The 22,574-nt window shown below is 40.8% G+C and overlaps 1 protein-coding gene across 6 annotated transcripts in view; it reads left to right on the top strand.

Moving 5' to 3' along the window:
• The window catches only part of MGAT4A (alpha-1,3-mannosyl-glycoprotein 4-beta-N-acetylglucosaminyltransferase A), a 123,811-nt gene that overhangs the window by 86,981 nt on the left and 14,256 nt on the right, over positions 1 to 22,574 (top strand). For 5 of the 6 annotated variants that reach the window (XM_070474674.1, XM_070474676.1, XM_020903951.2 and 2 more), the window contains 7 exons: positions 613 to 688; positions 7,645 to 7,759; positions 8,881 to 9,011; positions 11,271 to 11,378; positions 11,809 to 12,002; positions 16,451 to 16,529; positions 17,333 to 17,399. In XM_070474674.1, coding sequence (XP_070330775.1) covers positions 613 to 688; positions 7,645 to 7,759; positions 8,881 to 9,011; positions 11,271 to 11,378; positions 11,809 to 12,002; positions 16,451 to 16,529; positions 17,333 to 17,399 — 770 coding nt within the window. Of the gene's footprint in view, positions 1 to 612; positions 689 to 7,644; positions 7,760 to 8,880; positions 9,012 to 11,270; positions 11,379 to 11,808; positions 12,003 to 12,995; positions 13,070 to 16,450; positions 16,530 to 17,332; positions 17,400 to 22,574 lie in introns of all 6 variants that reach the window. The other variant, XR_011490534.1, reaches the window with a different exon arrangement.

Here is a 22,574-nt window from a genome sequence, read left to right as displayed (position 1 = left end):
ATGCTTTTAATATATTAATGTGTCTCTAGAAAAGAAATATATGTCCTTCCCAAACTTACTAGACATTAGACTCCTTTTTCCCTCAGGACATCTTGAGGATTAGTGTTTTTGAGAATGTATTTTGATAAAGCCTTCTTAAAGAAAAGTGAATTCTGTTCAACTCTCTCCTAAGTGGACATACCATGTATGTGTCGTTCCATCCATTTATTTATCTGTCTGCCTATCTATCTAATGTATGACTATTGTTGTTTAGCTGCTCAGTCGTGTCTGACTCTGTGACCTTACGGAGCTCCCCAGGCTCCTCTGTCCATGGGATTCTCTAGGCAAGAATACTGGAGCAGGTTGCTATTTCCTTCTCCAAGGGGTCTTCCTAATCCAGGGATCGAACCCATGTCTCCTGCATTGCCAAGCAGATTCTTTACCACTGAGCCACCAGGGAAGCCAATATATAACTGTACATTTTGTATAATATCATATTATCATATACACAATATATGTGATATATATATATATTGCATATAGCATTGTTATACATTATAAAATATACGTCTAACTTTATTTTGCTAACTTTGAGTCTGATTCTTAACTTATTTTTGAACATTTTTATTTCAGATGGAGAACAAAGCAAAACCTAGATTATTGTTTTCTAATGATGTATGCTCAGGAAAAAGGCACATACTACATCCAGGTAAATTTTTCCTTTATTTTTTTTTTTTTCACACTTTTTAAAGAAAAAGTAATATCAAGGGTATATTTTCATTAAAATGAAGTTTCCAAAGCATGAGCCCTCTAAAATATTTAAGATGATAACAGTGTACCCGAGCGGAAGGGTCAGTCACATCCCTAAGAGCGTGGGGTCTGCAGCTGCACGCCCTGGTTTATCTCTGGATGATTTAGTGGTCTTAAGGCAGATAGTTGTTTTGTGCAGTGATATATTTACATATGAGTTTACATCTATTTTGTTGTAATGTTGTAATGTTCTTGGCTGTAGAATCCTACGGACAGCGGGGCCTGGTGGGCTACAGTCCATGGGGCCGCAAAGAGTTGGACATGACTGAGCGACTAACACAGACACACACACGCACACAGGTGCAACTTTCAGTAGCATGGCTAAAACAGTAAGTCCATCGTGATGCAGGTTTTAAGTGAGCCAGGTGGGCAACAGCTTAAGTAATTCTAGGAAGCTCTTATTTCTTCCAGGTGTTCTTCAGTTAATACTTAAGCGTAAATTTCTGCATTGGGATTTCACTTATTTAGTCAAATATCTTTATCCCTGTTCAAAGTGCAGATACCCCTGAGAGATATATAGCACGTGAAGTGTGTCAGGTTTTTTTTTTTTTTTTTTTTCAGTATAAAAAGTTTATTAGGTGCTGGGAGGATGTGTGGATAAGAGTGGCAAGAAGCAGCCCTGAGTCCCTGAATTAGGAAGGAAGTGGTTAGGCGGCTGCTGGCAGGGACTGGGGAGGAAAACAAAGATGGAAGGAATGGGGCTGGCATCACGTGGGAAGGCGGACTTCTTGAGGGCAGACTTCTGTCTCTTGTGGTGCTGTACCTTGGGCAAGCTGTATTCACGTGGGCATGAACCAACCCTTCCTTGAGTCACAGGATGAAAAATAGAAATGCTGATAGGGTATGACATGTCTATTACAGGATGCAACAGCTGTGTGTATAAAAACACGGTATCCTAGATATAGGTAGTGCCTTTCCTCCAAATGCTTCAGAGAGGTCTGATTTTAAAATAATAATAATAATTTTGAAGCATTTTAACATACCCCCAATATTATTGTGGGCTTCCCTGGAGGCTCAGACAGTAAAGAAACTGCCTGCAATGCAGGTAACCCGGACTCAATCTCTGGGCGGGAAGGTCCCCTGGCGAAGGGAATGGCAACCCACTCCAGTATTCTTGCCTGGGGGAAGTCTCATGGACTGAGGAGCCTGAAGAGCTATGGTCCATGGGGTCTCAAAGAGTAGGACACGACTGAACAAACAACACACACACACACACACAATAGTATTGTGGTTGAACCTTGCTGTTTGTTCCAGGCCCAGTATATGAATATTTACATTATGGTCAAGAACTTTATATATAGCATTAAAAAGTGCAGCTGTATTACTTTTGAAGTCTGTTTTCAATTTTCTTCCAGGGGAAGAATTCATGGAACCAATAATGCTCTTGGGAGGGAATGTAGGAAAAGTTCATTTTTAAGAAATTGAGGAAAGGTCAGGGTTAAGAAAGAGGGTGGTAAGGAAAATTTCCCCTAAGCAAGGTCAATATATGAGATATTACAGTATTATATGAGATATAATAACAACAACTGCTATGAACTAACATTTATTGCACACTTATTCTGTCAGGCATTATTTTTTATACTTTATGCTTCCCACATATTAACTCATTTAATATAACCCGTTTTATAACAGGAATGTGCTGTACATACTGTGTCAAAGTGTGTTTTGCTGTCACTTAATGTACAGTTGTTGTTGTTTAGTCGCTGAGTCAGGTCCGACTTTTTAGTGACCCTGTGGACTGTGGCCCACTGACGGGCTCCTCTGTCCATGGGATTTTCCAGGCTGGAGTGGGTTGCCATTTCCTTCTCCAGAGGATCTTCCCGACCCAGGTAGCCAACCTCTGTCTTCTGCATTGGCAGGCTGATTCTTTACCTCTGAGCCACCAGGGAAGTTAGCATGCTATAGACACCTTTTCTGAGGCATAAGTTTTGGACAAATAGGGTAATTTTAAGAATGTCCAGTGGATCTGTCTTAGACTCAGTGGTTACTCTGTGGTCATCACAGATGTACATCTAAAGGGAAAAGAAAATGCCACCTGCCTTACTGTTTTGCTTGTGGCTTGTAACGAAGTTTTCCGTGACAGCAGCAAACCCAGATTCATAAAGTGCTCTATTGCAAATGACTTGGACTTGAAGACAGTCTTCTGGAAAACTGTCTGGTGATGCAGACACTTCGTAGGTGGTACTGCATCGTTCTTCCTGTGTCACATGTCAGCTTGTCCCACTTTTAGTGATGCTGAGATTTAATCCATGGGTGTAGGGGTGTCAATCTCATCTCTCCTTTATTAAAAAGCTACCCAGCAGCCATTTCTTGCATGGTTTGAGCTTCTGTAATTATTTTCCCCCAGATTGCTTTTTTTTGTTACAGGTTGCCAACTGATAATTTTCTAATTCTATAAATTGTAATGTTCTTAAAAGTGGAGCTCTTCCATAAAAGGACTCTCCTTTCTTAACTGTTTGGTGATGTTGAAAAATAGTTTACAAAGGAAAATAAGATTAAGTGCTTGATTCTTTCTCTTTATTAATTTTTAAGTTGACACCTTAGCAGTCTGCAGTGGTGACCATTTATAAAGTATTGTTGTGAACTCATATTTTTTAAAACTAGATTTGGTTTGCCTCAGTCTTTGCAATCATTATTTCTATATGTTCATTTACTCATTTATTTGGCTCCACCAGTCTTAGCTGTGGCACATGACAACTCTTAGTTTTGGGCATGCGGGATCTAGTTTCCTGACCAGAGGTCAGACCCGAGCCCGCTGCATTGAGATCACAAAGACTTAGCCACTGGACTACCAGGGAAGTCTCTGCAATCATTATTGATATTGATGCTTGTATTGGCCCATCCTAAGCCAGTGAGAATTTCTTCAAATGGGCTCTTGTATACTTTTCTTGTAAGCCCAGTAATCACGTGGATCACTTCCTCATTGACTGGCACACCTTGCACATTTCCTGTCCCAGATGTAGAAGCAGCCATTTCCTAAAGGAGTCCTGTTTGTTTTAGAGGTGTACAGTATTTAGAACCACAGTCTGTGCACTGGAGATGCTCACGGCTATTGTGGTGTCTTTGCTTCTGGGTGTTTTAATGAGGAAAGGAACATCTTATTGCTCAGAGGACAAAAAATCACATTGATATTGATAATCCCAGTTCAAGTGTAAGATCATAATATTTTTATTTAACTTTTTTGAATTTTATGTATATTCTTTTCTCTTATATTCAGAGCCTTGGTTTTAGTAAAATTATCAAAATAACATAATTCTTTTACTCTATAGTATACCTAGAATGGACTTTTCTGGCGGCTCTGTGGTAAAGAACCTGCCTGCAGTGCAGGAGACGTGGGTTCAAGCCCTGGGTCGGGAAGATCTCCTGGAGAGGGAAATGGCAGTCCCACTCCAGTATTCTTGCCTGGGAAAGCCCATGGACAGAGGAGCCTGGTGGGCTGCAGTCCACGGGGTCACAGGGTCAGACACAACTTACTGACTAAACGACAACAATAATACCTAGAATAGTTTCAAAATAACAGTATCAATTAAACTACTAAATGCAATTAAAAATCTTTTATTCTTGTATCCCTCCTGAAGAGTATATCCTGATATGAATATATAGTAAAAATTCCATGTTTGAAAGTCACTTGATAAAACTCTTCATATTATGTGACCACATTAATAACAACCTGATATGAAAGTAGGTTCATTTATTTCCATTTGTATTCAGTGGTTAGCATTTTTCTTCTTTTTTATTTGTAAAAAGTATAATATTCCCAAATCAAAACTTATATGAAACAAGATATGTTTTCAGAGGTCCCCTTTTTACCCCTGTTGTCTGCCCGTGTCTCCTCCCTCCCCCATGGGCAACCACCATGAGTTTTTGGTTTCTCCTCGTACATTTTAAATATTGGAACAAAAATGTAGTATTCCACCTCTTTCAGACTCTGCAGGTACGTAGTGCAAAAGCAGTGTTTTACTTCTTGTGTTTTCACTTTCCTGTATAAACTGGCGATCACTAATGAGGTATATGTTAGATTTTCCAAGAGTGGGTCTTGCTGTGATGAAACACTGATGTCAGAGAAGCACATATGTTCACTGAAAGACCTATATATGAAGGGCCATAGCAGCTTCATTCGTAGTAGCAAAACCTGGAAACAGCCCATATGTTCTTTGGCAGGTGACTGGTTAAACTAGCTGTGGTGCCTCCATCCTGTGGACTGTCTAATAATGAAAAGGCAGGATCTCAGGGGAATTAGGCTCAGTTAAAAAACCCGGGTTTTGGACTTCCCTGGTGGCTCGGTGGTAAAGAATCTGCCCGCCAGTGCAGGATACACAAGTTCGGTCCCTGGTCTGGGCGGATCCCACCTGCTGCAGAGCAGCCAAGCCCGCGTGCCGCAACTCCTGAAGCCCGTGCTCTGCCCCAGGAGAAGCCACTGCGATGAGACTCATGCACCACACCTGGAGAGGAGTCCCACAGCCGGAGAAAGGCTTGCACAGCAGCAAAGACCCAGCACAGCCAAAAATAAATTAATGAAAACCCAGTCTTTATAAAAAACTTATTTATTTATTTAAAAAAAATATGTTTGGCTGCACCCTGTGGGGTGTGGGATCTTAGTTCCCCATCCAGGGATCAAACCCACACCCCCTGCACTGGAAGGCGGAGTCTTAGCCACTGAACCACCAGGGAAGTCCTTATATAGCTTTCTTGAAATGACAGAATTATGGAGATGGAGAACAGACTCTTGGTTTCCAGAGGCTTGGAAGGGGGGAAAGGAGGGAGGTGGCTGTGAATATAAAGAGGAGCGTGAGAATCCCTGTGATGGAGCTGTCCTATAACCCAGCTCTAGTGGTGCTCCTACAAATGGACACATGTTCAGATTGCATGGAACTAAACACAGAGACACACAACTAAGTCTGTGTAAAAGTGGTGAGATTTGAATAAGTTGGATGAGTTGTGTCAGAGTCAGTTTACTGATGGTGATACCATGCTGTAGTTAGATCAGAAGATGTATATTGGGATTGTTTGGGGTCTCTCTGTATTATTTTTTCATAGCTGTATATGATCTACAATTATCTTTAAAAGTCTTTTTAGAAAGCAAAGTTGTTTGCTGAGAGTGGAACAAAGCGATATTTCTAATTTAATATAAAAGTGAGTTTTTTTGTGATAGTCAAGTTTAGTGTACTAAATTTAAATAGGCATTTAATTATTTCATCTACACTTCTTGTCTTTTTGTTTACTGATGAGTTCCCAGACTTTAGGGTTGTGCCTGGAACATAATCAAAGGTCTGTAAATACTGGTGAGTCAGAATTGTATGCGTGCGTGCTAAGTCACTTCAGTCATGTCCAGGCTCCTCTGTTCATGGGATTCTCCAGGCATGAATATGGGAGTCAATTGCCATGCCCTCCTCCAGGGATCTTCCCGACCCAGAGATGGAACCCACATCTCTTGCATCTCCTGCATTGGCAGGCAGGTTCTGCGCCACCTGTGCCACCTGGGAAGCCCCAGTCAAAATCATGCCTTTCCAAATACGGCTACTCTTTCTTCACAGACAGGAAGAAAGCTTATAGGATTCAAATCTATGAAAAACCCAAATACTGAAATAAGTAAAAATTACTTAGCAGATAACTGGAAATGATAACATGTCATTAGAAAAAGGAAGAGTTTTCCTGGGATATTTAAGTCATCAGTGGTAAAGAATATTTTTAAAAGAATGTATGCATAGGTAAAAAAATTATCTTGTGACTTTAAGATTCTCTGAACATTTGGGGGAAGACGTCTTTGCAGACACTCATGATCCTTGATCTCTGTCCCTGTTGCGCTGATAAACTTGCCAGTAACACACGTGGTGATGGCAGAGCACATGGGGTTAATAGCTACACTGAGTTGCTACAGCTATTTAATTATTTTGAGGATATCTTTTAAAATATAAAAAAAGAACTTTTAGGAACCAGTCCTACAGAAATGAATAGCATTGATGTGAAATGTAAGCACTGTTTGCATTGACAAAGAGTGAGAAACAGCCCGAGTGTCTGCCTGTGAACAAGCAAATGACTTGCCCGTGGATCCCTGGGGATAGTACACATCTACCGAAGAGACTGCTTTAGATATATACTTATTAACCTGGAAAGATATTCATGATATACTAGGAGGAAGAAGGCCAGTTTAATGAAAATCTAAAGGTGGGTGGGAACCTTACGCTAGGGTTACCTCTCTTGGCTCCCTGTGTTGTGTGTGCATTCTAAAGGTGTCCAGTGGGCGCACACCCAACCTTGAACATTAGTCGCCTCCACTAGGAGGGTGGAGGGTAAAGAAGGAAAACTAGGTTGTTTTTTTCTTTTTAAATGATTTGTTACATGTATTATGTTAAAAAAAAAAAATGAAAAGGCCTTTAAAATTCTTTTCCTTTGAAAAGAAAACAGGTTAGTGTGAAATCCTATTGGATCCATAAAAGGGCCAAAATGAGTAAATCACGGAATGTTTTGTAATTTCTCATAGTGAGGGAGTGGTTTTATTGATTTGCTGTGTGCATCTGCCATTTTATTTTCTTCATTTTTCCTTTAATAAAATTTATTTTTTAGGTTTTTCCTTTTATTATTATTAAAAATTATTATTATTATTTTGGCCACACTACGAGGCATGTGGGATCTTCCCTGACCAGGGATATAATCTGGGCCCCCTAAATTGGGAACTCAGAGTCTTAACCACTGGACCACCAGGGAAGTCCTGAAATTTATTTTTATTTTCATCATTTTTGACCATTGTTTTCTTGATTGTCATTATAAAAGTGTACTTGAGTTTTTCCAGAGTGTCCCATCTAAATCTTCCCTTCTCTTTCTGATTCATTAATATGATCATTCAACTTTCTTTAGCTTGAAGATGATATTATCGTCAAACAGAATTACTTTAACACCATAAAAAATTTTGCACTTCAACTTTCTTCTGAGGAATGGATGATACTTGAGTTCTCCCAGCTGGGATTCATTGGTAAGCAAAGTGGCAGATTTATTTACTTTAAAATAACTGTGACTCTTAGAATCTTGGACTGTTTTTTCACCTTACAAAGGTTATCTCTTTTTTTCCTCTGGAAATGGATTGCTTTTAAAGAAATTTACTAATAACTTAAGTATTTATTAATAACTACCTAATAAGTTAGGTAGACTTCCATGTATGAAACATTGAAGTCAGCTCGGAGTAGTATTTGGAGAGGTCTAGCATGGTAGTATTTACTCTGGAGTTTTGCACGGCACCCTGCTGTCTGTCTTTCCATGCTGACAGACCAGCCATGGTCCTTGGGAGTACATCTGGTTCCTTCTCTGACGCCTCTAGTTCCTGTTTTAAAGCCGAAAGATTTTGCAAGATTGAGGTCCTTTTAAAAAGAATGCTGCATTAATGGCTTTTTAATAGGAATTCCTGGTATTCAGTGTAGTACCTGAAGTTCTTGTTCAGTCATTAATTTGTATTCATGGGTGCTTTCATGAACTAGTCAGGGTGCTTATTTTAAAAGTTTTTTTTTTTAAGTTTTTTTTCATTAAAATTCCTAAATCATCCAACTAAAGAGAATATGTTTAAAGTTGAAGATTGAAGGAAATTTATGGGTTTTTAGAAAACACCCCAGAGAATATTTCACTTCCTATAATGCTTTAAATCTGTAAATATTAGAGGCTGAGGCTTTGACCTTGTTGATCATTTATCTCAAAACTCAAAAAATATTTGTGAAGGTTTCAGTGAAGACTGAATTAGGAGTCCTTGTGTTTTGCTTTTATTAATTTAGTTAAAATTTCATTTAAACTTAAACTTAAGTTCCTTTTTTATGAGAAGCAGTTTAATGAGACATGAAGGAAACATTTCCAATCTCTTCTTGAATCCTTTGAGCCGGTAGTGGTATGATAGATTTTGTAGTAGAGAAAATCAAGAGTTCCATTTATATCAGGTGACAACTAAGCTAAAGCAAATTTGTTTTTGACAAGAGAGATGGGACAATTATTCATAATGATTTATAGTTGAAAGCACAAGCTTCAGTGTATTTGTTGCATGGACTTCACTCATTGAGGTCATTCTGATGGTTGGCTTCTTATTACAGTTACTGATTGGGAGTATCTTTTCAGGTAAAATGTTTCAAGCACCCGACCTCACTCTGATTGTGGAATTCATATTTATGTTCTATAAGGAGAAACCCATTGACTGGCTCTTGGACCATATTCTATGGGTGAAAGTCTGCAACCCTGAAAAAGATGCAGTAAGTCTTATCTCTTAGGAGAATGGAACAGACTAATTTTATGTATTTAGTGAAAGTGATGACTCCTAGGGAACCAGATTTTGTAAACGAACAGTTAAATAGGTAGCTGAAAACAAACAGTATTTGTAAGCTATTGTTGAATTCTCTGTCTTAAAAAAAAAAATAACCACTTTCTTAGGGCAACTCAGAATGTAGCACAATAGCATAGTGCCTACTTTCCAACAATGACTAAACATAGAAATTGATTCAATCAACTCATTTTTATGATGTAAGCCCTTACCTGTATTTCCCTTGTGGGTTTACAGAACCGTTAATGTCATCTTTACATTTGTACAACATACTTGCATTTAATTGCTTCCATGCAGTTTTATCTAATACATAGTTATGTTCTAAAATGAGCTTGTGAGGTGAAAGTCTCTGAAAATAAAAACTAAAACCATGAAGACCCATTCTTTCACTATTCTTTCTGTGGCCCATAATATTTCAGTTGCTTCTACTAGGATGTCAAGGAAACTGTCACCATGTACTTGCTTGCTCCAGAATCACATCCCTTTGAGGGTGGTCTAGGAGACTCTTCCAAGCATTACGTTTTCACTAAGCATAATACGCTCAAGGGCCATCCTTGTTGTTGCAAATGAAAAGATTTCATCTTTTATATGTCTGAGTAGTATTCCATTTGTGTGTGTGTATACACGGCACATCTTTACCCTTTCATCTATCGATGGGTACTTAGGTTGCTTCCATATCACGCCTATTGTAAATAATGTGGTGAACATAGGGCTGCCTCTGCTTTTGCTGATGAGTGTTTTTGTGTTCTTTGGATAAATACCCAGAAATGGGATAGCTGGCTCACATGGAACTACTATTGTTAATTTTTTGAGCAGTTTCCATAGTTGGTGCACCAATTTACATTCCCACCGGTAGTACCAAATAAAAACATGTAGATACAGAAAGGAGGGTAGTGGTTACCAGAGGGGCAAGCGCAGGGGTAGAGGGAGCAGAAATAGTGGAAATATAATGTTCACACGTGAAACTGGTATTATAAACTAGTGTCACTGTAAAAAAAGAGATAAAAACAATTCACACGTTCTTCCGAAGGTTTATGGACCTGCTCTGAGTCTGCAGGCCCAAACGTGTTATCTGTTTGCCTGTGTGTTGAGTGATGAGGTTGGCCTCAGACCCTGCTGCCTCCGCCTGCCCCCACCATCCGTCCTCTCCTCTCTTCCTTCCTTTTCCTCTCCTTCCTTGTGACTTTTGTGTTTGTGTAAAAAAATTTTTTAATGTTTGTGTAAATAAAATTTATTTTTATAATTTATAAAATTATTTTATAATTCTAAAATAAAATGTATTAATTTTAATAAATAAATTTTATTTATTTTATTAATAATTTATAAAATTAAAATATGTAAGTAAAAATTTATAAAATTTTATCTTATAAAATGTTTGTATATATGAAATTTCACCTCTACTCTCCCGTTAGCAATAATGCTAATGAAGTAAAGCTCTTGAGAAAAATTAGCAGAAAATTAGTGGAGGTTTTTCACAACGAAATGCCTTCTATATTTGTCGTCTTCACTGTGTTCTTGACCCAAAACCTACAAAAGTCATTGAAAATGGAAAGAGTTTATGAAACTCTTCGGGACACACCTGTCCTGAAGCGCTGAGCTGGTGAACACGGGAGCCGGGCCAGCTGTGGGTCCGCCAGGTGTGATCACGCCCGAGAGCAGCGTGTGATCTGAAGTCTGGGCACGGGACACTTGGAGCTGAAGTTTAGGCGTCCCTCTGCAGTGTCGAGGTGGATTTGTCTGTTTGACTCTGTTTCCTTGCTTGTAGTCTGCTTACTGTCTCCCGTTTTCACATTGCTTTGATGCCGCAAAATGGACCTTATCTGCAAATTCTTCATTGTATTATTTTGTGTAGCTGTTTTGTGTATTTGAACCAAACCTCTAGGGTGGGTGCATTTTAATATTAAAAGCCAAATTGATATTGACACTTTGTAAAAGGTGGTTGAAATTAAATCCTTATCTCTTCCCTCAGAAGTGCTTATGTTAAATTTCTGCATCATGTCTATTTATCAAGTTGGTAGAAAATCTATTGACTTCTCCAAAAGGACCCTAAAAAATAACACATGACTTGGAATTATGAGATGAAATTGGATTTTCTTTTTCATATTTACTCTTCTAAAGGAAGTCTTGGCTTTCAGAAGAGGACAAGATGTCACTTTCTAATGTAACACTAACATTCCTCTTTAATATTTAGAAACACTGTGATCGACAGAAGGCAAATCTGCGAATCCGTTTCAGACCGTCCCTTTTCCAACACGTTGGTCTGCATTCTTCACTCACAGGAAAAATTCAGAAACTCACGGTTAGTGATTTAATTTTATTTTTCTCATGCACAGACAATTTGCTATTTAATGTATAGTCATTGTTCTCCTTAAATATAAATAAGCCGTATGTTATAGCTGATTCACTGTTCTACAGCAGAAACTAACACACATTGTAAAGCAGTTATACTCCAATTAAAAAAAAACAACAAAGCAGGTAACTAATAAGGACCTACTATATGGCATAGGGAGCTCTAGCCAATATTCCATAATGGCTTAAATAGGAAAAGAATCTAAAAAGAAGTGGATATATGTATATGCATAATTGACTTACTTTGCTGTATGCCTGAAACTAACACAACATCGCAAATCAACTACACTCCAATAAAAATTAAATAAATAGAAGCAATTCTGAGCAAATAAAAAAATAAGCTGTATGTTGTTTAATAGCATATATGTCTTTCCTCCTAGGATAAAGATTACATGAAACCATTACTGCTCAAAATCCATGTAAACCCCCCTGCAGAGGTATCTACTTCTTTGAAGGTCTACCAAGGTCACACACTGGAGAAGACTTACATGGGCGAGGACTTCTTCTGGGCTATAACCCCAGTAGCTGGAGACTACATCCTGTTTAAATTCGACAAGCCAGTCAATGTGGAAAGGTAGGTCCTTATGGAGATAAAATTTGGTCTTACAATTTAGACCTTTTCTTCACAGTGTGATTTATGTTAGAATTTTTTTTTTTTTTTTGGTATGTGTAACACATATAAGGAACCAATGAGTCCTAAATGTTAGATTATAAAATATGTGGCATTTCCCAGGTGATGTAGTTAGTAATTCTCCTGCCAAGGTGGGAGATGTAAAAGATGAAGATTCGATCCCTGGGTCAGGAAGATCCTCTGGAGAAGGAAATGGCAACCCACTCCAGTATTCTTGCCTGGAGAATCCCGTGGCCAGAGGAGCCTGGTGGGCTGCAGTCTGTGGTTCGCAGAGAGTAGAACATGACTAAATGGCTGAGCACTCAGGCACGTAAAATACATTTCCTGCAACTCAGTAATATTGCGGGTGGGTTGCTTCTAGGTAGAACACCGGCATTTAGCATGTTAGATAAAGTCTATTGGTATTTCTGAAAGTATATTTAGTATAGATTTTTAAAAATATACTTGTTTTTATCTGTTAACTTACTTGGTCGCACCGGGTCTTAGTTGCAGCATTCAAAGATCTTTTAGTTGTGGCCTGTGGGATTGTAGGGGGCGTGCAGTCTTAACTGGTGGACCACCAGGAAAGTCCCTAGTAGAGATTTCTAATGCTTTCATGTAGAACTCTTCCTCAGAATCTCCAATTAATTTTCCTGCCGTTATCTTAGAATATCCCTTAAGATTTGACTGTGAGCTGGTGGACGGCCCAGCAATTGGCTGGAAGGATAAATTTAACAGAGTATGACTATTCCTAGGTAGTGATTTTGCAAGTGCTGGATGGCTTTTAGTATATGCCATGGAGGAAGTTACAACCCTTTTCTTTTTCTTTTTTTTAAATTAGAAGAGAATTACTTTACGATATTGTAATAGCTTTTGCCATACGTCAGCATGAAGAGCGTCAGGTGTATACATGTCCCCTCCCTCTTGAACACCCCTCTCCCCATCCCACCCCTCTAGGTTGTCACAGAGCACTGGGTTTGAGTTCCCTGCATCATACATTGAGCTCCCACTGGCTATCTGTTTTACATATGGTAATGTATATGTTTCAATGCTATTTCTCTCATTTTATCCCACTGTCTCTTCCCCCACTGTGTCCAAAATGTCTGTGTCTCCTTTGCTGGCTTGCAAGTAGGATTGTGAGTACTGTCTTTTTAGATTCATATGTATGCATTACGATGCGATATTTCTTTTACTTTCTGACTTATTTCACGCTGTATAACAGGCTCTAGGCTCATCTGCCTCATTAGTACTGACTCAGATGTGTTCCTTTTTATGGCTAATAATAATCCGTGTGCATATGTGCCACAGCTTCCTTACCCGTTCATCTGTTGGTGGACATCTGGGTTGCAACCATGTCCTAACTATTGTAAATTGTACTGCAGTGAGCAGTGGGGTACATGTGTCTTACAACGCTTTTCTGTGATTTGGGGTTTATGTTCACTTTGAAAAAGTTGGGGCTTTTTCCTTCCCATTTTTCACCTAACAGTCCCAGTTCCTTCCATCTTTCCCCTGTTTTGGGTGTGTTACCCAGACTGTCTGTGGAATACTTACATATAACCCCCAGAATAGAATATAATTTCCTAGCCTGTGGCATATGATGTTATGTTTTCCTGTGAAGGCCATTTGATTTTTAGAATTTGTCAAATATTTGACCACTTTAATAATTCTTTTTAAGGTGATCAGTAACAATGCATAGCTGCATGTAATGCTATTAATTTTCTTTTCTTACTCTAAGCTGCTTCTGAAGAGGAATTTAAGCATAAAAATGTTATAAGCAATGGGAAGATCACTGGCAAAACATATTAAACTTATGAATAATATTTTTCACTTACATGAGTATTTAATATTGGCTTTATTGTTATTTAATGTTCATTTTATACTGTATAGTGGAACTCTGCCCTGAGAGGTATTGTTCACCATTTTCATGAGTCATCCTAGAATTAGAAACAACAGTTTTCATTTCAACAAGAATAGCCTGAAACCAATTTATGGGTTTATTTTTAGCACATAAAAACAGTTCCATCAAAGAATCTGCTAAAGAGCTCATATATTGGAGATCAAACTTAGTAACAACAAATATATTTACAGTAAACCTCTGTGAAGTAATATTTATGATGACTCTATTGTGGGGACTTTTCTAGTGAAACATAAGTCTTCTAAAATAACAGTCTATAAGAATTTTCTTGACCTTCCTAGGATAGAAAAAAGGGATTACTTGATTTTTGCCATAATTTACTCACTGAGAGGGGAAGTAGCAAAATTTATTAATACAGAAATGAAGTGTTAAAAATATTCTTTCTATAACATATGTGTGCTTTATACAAAAATTTTGAAGTGTGAAAATGAGGAAAGGGACTTCCCTGGGGGCCCAGTGGTTAAGGTCTCACCTTGTAATGCAGGGGATGTGAGTGGGATCCCTGGTCAGGCAGCTAAGATCCCACAAGCCCTATGACCAAAAAACATAAAACAGAGACAGTATTGTAACAAACTCAATAAAAACTAAAAATGGTTCACTTAAAAAAATATCTTAAAAAATACTGAGGAAAAAATCATAACCCAAGGAAACCATTATGACCATATTGGCACCTTTTTTTCTTGATAATTCTGTGTATTTTTGACCTTAAGACCATGGTCTACATGTAGTTTTATATCTTACATTTTCCATTATACTCTGTTGTGACTCACAAGTATTGAGTTGGTCCAAAAGTTCATTCAGGTTTTCCCAAAGCATCTTACAGGAGAACCTGAATAAACTTTTGGGCCAATGCAGTTTTTTGATGACTGCACAATATCTCATTGTGTGGTTCTACCATCATGTACATCTTCCAATGTTAAACTTTTTAGGTGCTGTGGAGTTTTTCACTATAAATAATTGCATAGTGAACACCTCTGAATTAGTCTGTCTTAACTCCAGATTATATCCATGGGCTCTTTTCTAAAAAGTGGCTTCCCCGTCCCATGATTTGGCATCTATAGCTAAGTTATTGAATGACCTGTGGTTATATGACATTCTGGGTCAAAGATGCCTTTAAAAAAATGTATCTCATCTGGAAACTGGGAGTTAGTTTCGGTATATTTAGCTTAGAAGCAGCTTCTTATCAGGGTCCCCTGGTCTGTGTGACATTTGAAAACCAAATTCTTGCCCACAAATACCATACTATAAGGGTATCATGACTATTCTGTGACTGTTACTCACTATTTTTAACATAGAAGGTAGTTTTAGTCAATTCTCAGGAACTTTCTGGTACAACCGTGTGACATAGATGGAAATAGCTGATTGTATTGAGGAAACACGGGCTCAGAAAGCTTAACGAAACTTGCACAAGGTGAGAATTCTAGGAAATGAGAGATCCAGGGAGGAACCTCTGACTCCTTAGCATGAGCTTTTAACCACTGAACTTCACTAAACTCAAGTTTTAGGTTTAGACTTAGATATGCTTTGCGCTCTGTCCAGCTTCCACCCTCTCTCACACACTTTGTGTGTACACACTAGTTTTCAAAGTATCAAAACACTACAACATTATACCCAGAGAGTATTTGAAATGGTTAGATGGTATCATCAACTCAACGGACATGAGTTTGAACAAACTCCAGGAGATACTGAAGAACAGGGAGACCTGTTGTGCTGCAGTCCATGGGGTCACAAAGAGTTGGACAGGACTTAGCAATTGAACAACAATGTCATGTAATCAGTCATCATATTCAAAGATTTGTTAATGTTGACAAATGGAGTGATTCTGATATTTGGAATTGGTTAATTCACTTTATCTGTTCATACCAAAATTATTTATATTGGCTAAAACTAGTCTCTGAACTTGCCACAACTCCTTGCTGTCCTAGTGAACATTTTGTCTGATACAAGATCCAGTAGTGGGACTTCCCTGGTAGTCAGTGGTTTCAGAGTTCGTCTTGCAAGGCAGGGGACACAGGTTCAAACCCTGGTCAGGGAACTAAGATCCCACGTGCTGTGGGGCAACTGAGCCTGCATACGACAACTACTGAGCCCGCATGCCATGAAGAAAGATCATCCGTGCTGCAGCCAAGACCCAATGCAGCCAAATAAATAAACAAACAAATATAGGAAAAAAAGATACAGTAGTATTCTGCAGCAGCTACAATTGTCATTTTCCATAAAAAAGTTTATATATTTAAAGCAGTATAAACAGCAACAAAAAACTGTCATCATTTTTTTGGGGGGTCTGTTAAGTGCATTATTATGTTAGCAGCAAGCCTGCCCCTCTGACAGAGGAGTTGACATATCCTCCTTAGTTTTTTAATATCCATGCAGCTATTCAGAACACGTGATGTGTAATTACAAACTCTAGTGTCGACCTTATGCTAAGGTAAAGGCCATCTTCCTGAATCTTTGTCAAGACTGATTCATATTCTTATTTTTATGTTTGTGTTTCCAGTTATTTGTTTCATAGTGGCAACCAGGAGCATCCAGGGGATATTCTGCTCAACACAACTGTGGAAGTTTTGCCTTTGAAGGTATGACTATATTTCCCCTTCAGTTTCCTTTGAGAACTAATACTAATAGACTTGATTTGAGGCTCTTCTTGCTTATGAAAGAAAATTCTTATGATTGCAGGACCTTGGTGGTGAGTCATACGGACTCTTTTTGGAAATAGGAAACACCTAGTATATTGTCCTGTTTGCCTTATTCATAGAAAGAGCCTTTATTTTGTTTCCTATTGGAAGATTTCTTGGACATTTGTACTGGGAAAATAAATGAATCATTATTTTATGTTAATACTTGCTGTTTGTATTTTGAATCCCAAAATACCATGTAGTTTCAATGCCTGTTGAATAATACAGAAAATTAATTTATTGGGTTTTTAGGAGTGCTTTGGAGAAGGAGATGGCAATCCACTCCAGTAGTCCTGCCTGGAGAATCCCATGAACAGAGAAGCCTGGTGGGCTACCATGGGGTCACAGAATCAGACATGACTGCGTGACTTTCACAAAGCATGCTTAATATCTTTCTAGTTAACACACCGTTCTTTACTTCTGTCTGTTTTTAATAGAAAACTGGATTCTATTAAATTGATCTAAATTGGGAAACAATTAAAATTTAAAATTCCTAGCCAACAGTGTATTATATAGAGAGTCAGATGATGGTTTAAGAAAAGAGCACTTAGCATTGATAAGCCTTTTGAGGTTTAAGACTGAAATGGCATTTTCTCTTCAGAGGTAGCTGTGCCACAGATGTCACTTTTATGTTTATAAAATGGATTAATGACTTAGATTTATTTTAAATGGAAGTAATTATTCATGTTTTTTTTCTGTTTTAGAGTGAAGGTTTGGAAATCAGCAAAGAAACCAAAGACAAACGATTAGAAGATGGCTATTTCAGAATAGGTAAGACTCACTTTACACTAGGAAAATGTCCTTTCCTTTTCTGAATCTAGTCCTAAAGTAATTTTAAGTTCTTTTCAGATGTTAAGCAGGTTTAGGATTATATATACCAGTGTACTCTTTTATTCTTCTCATGTTCTAGTACATTCTTTTATTATTATCTTGACCCAACTAGGATTTCTGAGCAATGGCTCATTTCCTGGTTCCTCTTTCTCTCTGCTGTTTCATTGTTGTCACTGGCAGATAATCCATCTCCAGCCGCCTTCTGCAGTCTCGTGCTGGATGCCCTTAGCAGGCTCCTCTCATGGTCTCAACAATACCCGAGTGCCAGAATTCGTGTCTTTAGCCCTGCCTCCCTCCTGAGCTGTGAGTCTCTACTGAATACCCACTGAGAAGCCTCCTGGAGGCCACGTGGCCGTCTACCCTGGGCATCTGCAGTGGGGACATTTCTTTATTTTTTTTTTTTTTCCATTTATTTTTATTAGTTGGAGGCTAATTACTTTACATCATTACAGTAGTTTTTGTTATACATTGAAATGAATTAGCCGTAGATTTACATGTATTCCCCATCCCAGTCCCCCCTCCCACCTCCCTCTCCACCCGATCCCTCTGGGTCTTCCCAGTGCACCAGGCCCGAGCACTTGTCTCATGTACCCAACCTGGGCTGGTGATCTGTTTCACCCTAGATAATATACATGTTTCGATGCTGTTCTCTTGAAACATCCCACCCTCGCCTTCTCCCACAGTCCACAAGTCTGTTCTATACATCTGAGTCTCTTTTTCTGTTTTGCATATAGGGTTATCGTTACCATCTTTCTAAAGTCCATATATATGTGTTAGTATACTGTAATGGTCTTTATCTTTTCTGGCTTACTTCGCTCTGTATAATGGGCTCCAGTTTCATCCATCTCATTAGAACTGATTCAAATGAATTCTTTTTAATGGCTGAGTAATAATCCATGGTGTATATGTACCACAGCTTCCTCATCCATTCGTCTGCTGATGGGCATCTGGGTTGCTTCCATGTCCTGGCTATTATAAACAGGGCTGCGATGAACATTGGGGTGCACGTGTCTCTTTCAGATCTGGTTTCCTTGGTGTGTATGCCCAGAAGTGGGATTGCTGGGTCATATGGCAGTTCTATTTCCAGCTTTTTAAGAAATCTCCACACTGTTTTCCATAGTGGCTGTACTAATTTGCATTCCCACCAACAGTGTTAAGAGGGTTCCCTTTTCTCCACACCCTCTCCAGCATTTATTGCTTGTAGACTTTTGGATAGCAGCCATCCTGACTGGCGTATAATGGTACCTCATTGTGGTTTTGATTTGCATTTCTCTGATAATGAGTGATGTTGAGCATCTTTTCATGTGCTTGTTAGCCATCTGTAGGGACATTTCTTTATTGATGACCATGGTCTAACCTTGGGAGACACCCTGAAGTCCCACACCCCTTTACTGTCCATTAGCAGAAAATATCTGCATTAGTCCCCTACATGTGCATGAGTTCTGTTCTGAGAGTGCGTTCCTAAGTCCAGTTTGTTCGTTAAGTCCCACAAAGTTAGCCTTGGTGCCTAACACAATCAGCTATATAGTTGTTGTTCAGTTGCTAAGTCGTGTCTGACTCTTGCGACCCCATGGACTGTAGCCTGCCAGGCTCTTCTGTCCATGAGATCTCGTAGGCAAGAATACTAGAGTGGGTATCCATTTCCTCTCCAGCAGATCTTCCCCACCCAGAGATCAAACCTGGGTCTCCTGCATTGCAGGCAGATTCTTTATCACCTGAGCTACCAGGTATATAATAATAGAGCCCGTTCCTTGATAGATATCAACTCAGTGAATGAGTAGATATTTTCTTTTACTTAAAATAAATTAATTTTTTCTTTTCCTAGTGGTATGCAGAAGAGACTATATTGGTCAATTACTATTGTAGGTATACAGAACATATACATTCTTATAACTCTCTCCAGCAGTTTTCTTTTGTTTTGTTAAAATTATTTTATTTCTTTATTTTTGACTGTCTGGGCTTTGTTGCTGTGTGGGCTTTCCTCTCATTGTAGAGAGTGGGGGCCCCTCTCTAGTTGTAGAGAGTGGGCCCCTCTCTATTTGTAGAGAGTGGGACCCTCTCTAGTTGTAGAGAGTGGGCCCCTCTCTATTTGTAGAGAGTGGGGCTCTCTCTATTTGTAGAGAGTGGGCCCCTCTCTATTTGTAGAGAGTGGGGCCCTCTCTAGTTGTAGAGAGTGGGGCCCTCTCTAGTTGTAGAGAGTGGGGCCCTCTCTAGTTGTAGAGAGTGGGGCTCTCTCTAGTTGTAGAGAGTGGGGCTCTCTCTAGTTGTAGAGAGTGGGGCCCTCTCTAGTTGTAGAGAGTGGGCCCCTCTCTAGTTGTAGAGAGTGGGGCTCTCTCTAGTTGTAGAGAGTGGGCCCCTCTCTAGTTGTAGAGAGTGGGCCCCTCTCTATTTGTAGAGAGTGGGCCCCTCTCTAGTTGTAGAGAGTGGGGCCCTCTCTATTTGTAGAGAGTGGGCCCCTCTCTAGTTGTAGAGAGTGGGGCCCTCTCTAGTTGTAGAGAGTGGGGCTCTCTCTAGTTGTAGAGAGTGGGGGCTCCTCTCTAGTTGTAGAGAGTGGGGGCCCTCTCTAGTTGTAGAGAGTGGGGCTCTCTCTAGTTGTAGAGAGTGGGCCCCTCTCTAGTTGTAGAGAGTGGGCCCCTCTCTATTTGTAGAGAGTGGGCCCCTCTCTAGTTGTAGAGAGTGGGGCCCTCTCTAGTTGTAGAGAGTGGGGGCCCTCTCTAGTTGTAGAGAGTGGGGGCCCTCTCTAGTTGTAGAGAGTGGGGGCCCTCTCTAGTTGTAGAGAGTGGGGGCCCTCTCTAGTTGTAGAGAGTGGGGGCCCTCTCTAGTTGTAGAGAGTGGGGGCCCTCTCTAGTTGTAGAGAGTGGGGCCCTCTCTAGTTGTAGAGAGTGGGGGCTCTCTCTAGTTGTAGAGAGTGGGCCCCTCTCTAGTTGTAGAGAGTGGGCCCCTCTCTATTTGTAGAGAGTGGGACCCTCTCTAGTTGTAGAGAGTGGGGGCTCCTCTCTAGTTGTAGAGAGTGGGCCCCTCTCTATTTGTAGAGAGTGGGCCCCTCTCTAGTTGTAGAGAGTGGGGCCCTCTCTAGTTGTAGAGAGTGGGACCCTCTCTAGTTGTAGAGAGTGGGGGCTCTCTCTAGTTGTAGAGAGTGGGCCCCTCTCTAGTTGTAGAGAGTGGGCCCCTCTCTAGTTGTAGAGAGTGGGACCCTCTCTAGTTGTAGAGAGTGGGGCCCTCTCTAGTTGTAGAGAGTGGGGCCCTCTCTAGTTGTAGAGAGTGGGGGCCCTCTCTAGTTGTAGAGAGTGGGGGCCCTCTCTAGTTGTAGAGAGTGGGGCCCTCTCTAGTTGTAGAGAGTGGGGCCCTCTCTAGTTGTAGAGAGTGGGGGCCCTCTCTAGTTATAGAGAGTGGGGCCCTCTCTAGTTGTAGAGAGTGGGGCCCTCTCTAGTTGTAGAGAGTGGGGCCCTCTCTAGTTGTAGAGAGTGGGCCCCTCTCTATTTGTAGAGAGTGGGCCCCTCTCTAGTTGTAGAGAGTGGGGCCCTCTCTAGTTGTAGAGAGTGGGGCTCTCTCTATTTGTAGAGAGTGGGGCCCTCTCTATTTGTAGAGAGTGGGCCCCTCTCTAGTTGTAGAGAGTGGGGCCCTCTCTAGTTGTAGAGAGTGGGGCTCTCTCTATTTGTAGAGAGTGGGGCCCTCTCTAGTTGTAGAGAGTGGGGCTCTCTCTAGTTGTAGAGAGTGGGGCTCTCTCTAGTTGTAGAGAGTGGGGCCCTCTCTAGTTGTAGAGAGTGGGGGCTCCTCTCTAGTTGTAGAGAGTGGGGGCCCTCTCTAGTTGTAGAGAGTGGGGGCCCTCTCTAGTTGTAGAGAGTGGGGGCTCTCTCTAGTTGTAGAGAGTGGGGCCCTCTCTAGTTGTAGAGAGTGGGGCCCTCTCTAGTTGTAGAGAGTGGGGCTCCTCTCTAGTTGTAGAGAGTGGGGGCTCTCTCTAGTTGTAGAGAGTGGGGCCCTCTCTAGTTGTAGAGAGTGGGCCCCTCTCTAGTTGTAGAGAGTGGGGCTCTCTCTAGTTGTAGAGAGTGGGCCCCTCTCTATTTGTAGAGAGTGGGACCCTCTCTAGTTGTAGAGAGTGGGGCCCTCTCTAGTTGTAGAGAGTGGGCCCCTCTCTAGTTGTAGAGAGTGGGCCCCTCTCTATTTGTAGAGAGTGGGACCCTCTCTAGTTGTAGAGAGTGGGGCTCTCTCTATTTGTAGAGAGTGGGGCCCTCTCTAGTTGTAGAGAGTGGGGCCCTCTCTAGTTGTAGAGAGTGGGCCCCTCTCTAGTTGTAGAGAGTGGGGCCCTCTCTAGTTGTAGAGAGTGGGGCCCTCTCTAGTTGTAGAGAGTGGGCCCCTCTCTAGTTGTAGAGAGTGGGACCCTCTCTAGTTGTAGAGAGTGGGGCCCTCTCTAGTTGTAGAGAGTGGGACCCTCTCTAGTTGTAGAGAGTGGGGCCCTCTCTAGTTGTAGAGAGTGGGCCCCTCTCTAGTTGTAGAGAGTGGGCCCCTCTCTATTTGTAGAGAGTGGGACCCTCTCTAGTTGTAGAGAGTGGGGCTCTCTCTATTTGTAGAGAGTGGGGCCCTCTCTAGTTGTAGAGAGTGGGGCCCTCTCTAGTTGTAGAGAGTGGGCCCCTCTCTAGTTGTAGAGAGTGGGGCTCTCTCTAGTTGTAGAGAGTGGGGCCCTCTCTAGTTGTAGAGAGTGGGGCCCTCTCTAGTTGTAGAGAGTGGGGCCCTCTCTAGTTGTAGAGAGTGGGGCTCTCTCTATTTGTAGAGAGTGGGGCCCTCTCTAGTTGTAGAGAGTGGGGCCCTCTCTAGTTGTAGAGAGTGGGCCCCTCTCTAGTTGTAGAGAGTGGGGCTCTCTCTAGTTGTAGAGAGTGGGACCCTCTCTAGGTGTAGAGAGTGGGGGCCCTCTCTATTTGTAGAGAGTGGGGGCTCTCTCTAGTTGTAGAGAGTGGGGGCTCCTCTCTATTTGTAGAGAGTGGGGGCCCTCTCTATTTGTAGAGAGTGGGGGCTCTCTCTATTTGTAGAGAGTGGGGGCTCCTCTCTAGTTGTAGAGAGTGGGGGCTCTCTCTAGGTGTAGAGAGTGGGACCCTCTCTAGGTGTAGAGAGTGGGGGCTC

Source organism: Odocoileus virginianus, chromosome 2 (genome assembly GCF_023699985.2).
Source record: "Odocoileus virginianus isolate 20LAN1187 ecotype Illinois chromosome 2, Ovbor_1.2, whole genome shotgun sequence".
Classification (NCBI taxonomy): Eukaryota; Metazoa; Chordata; class Mammalia; order Artiodactyla; family Cervidae; genus Odocoileus; species Odocoileus virginianus.
This window is presented reverse-complemented; position numbering and strand designations above follow the sequence as displayed.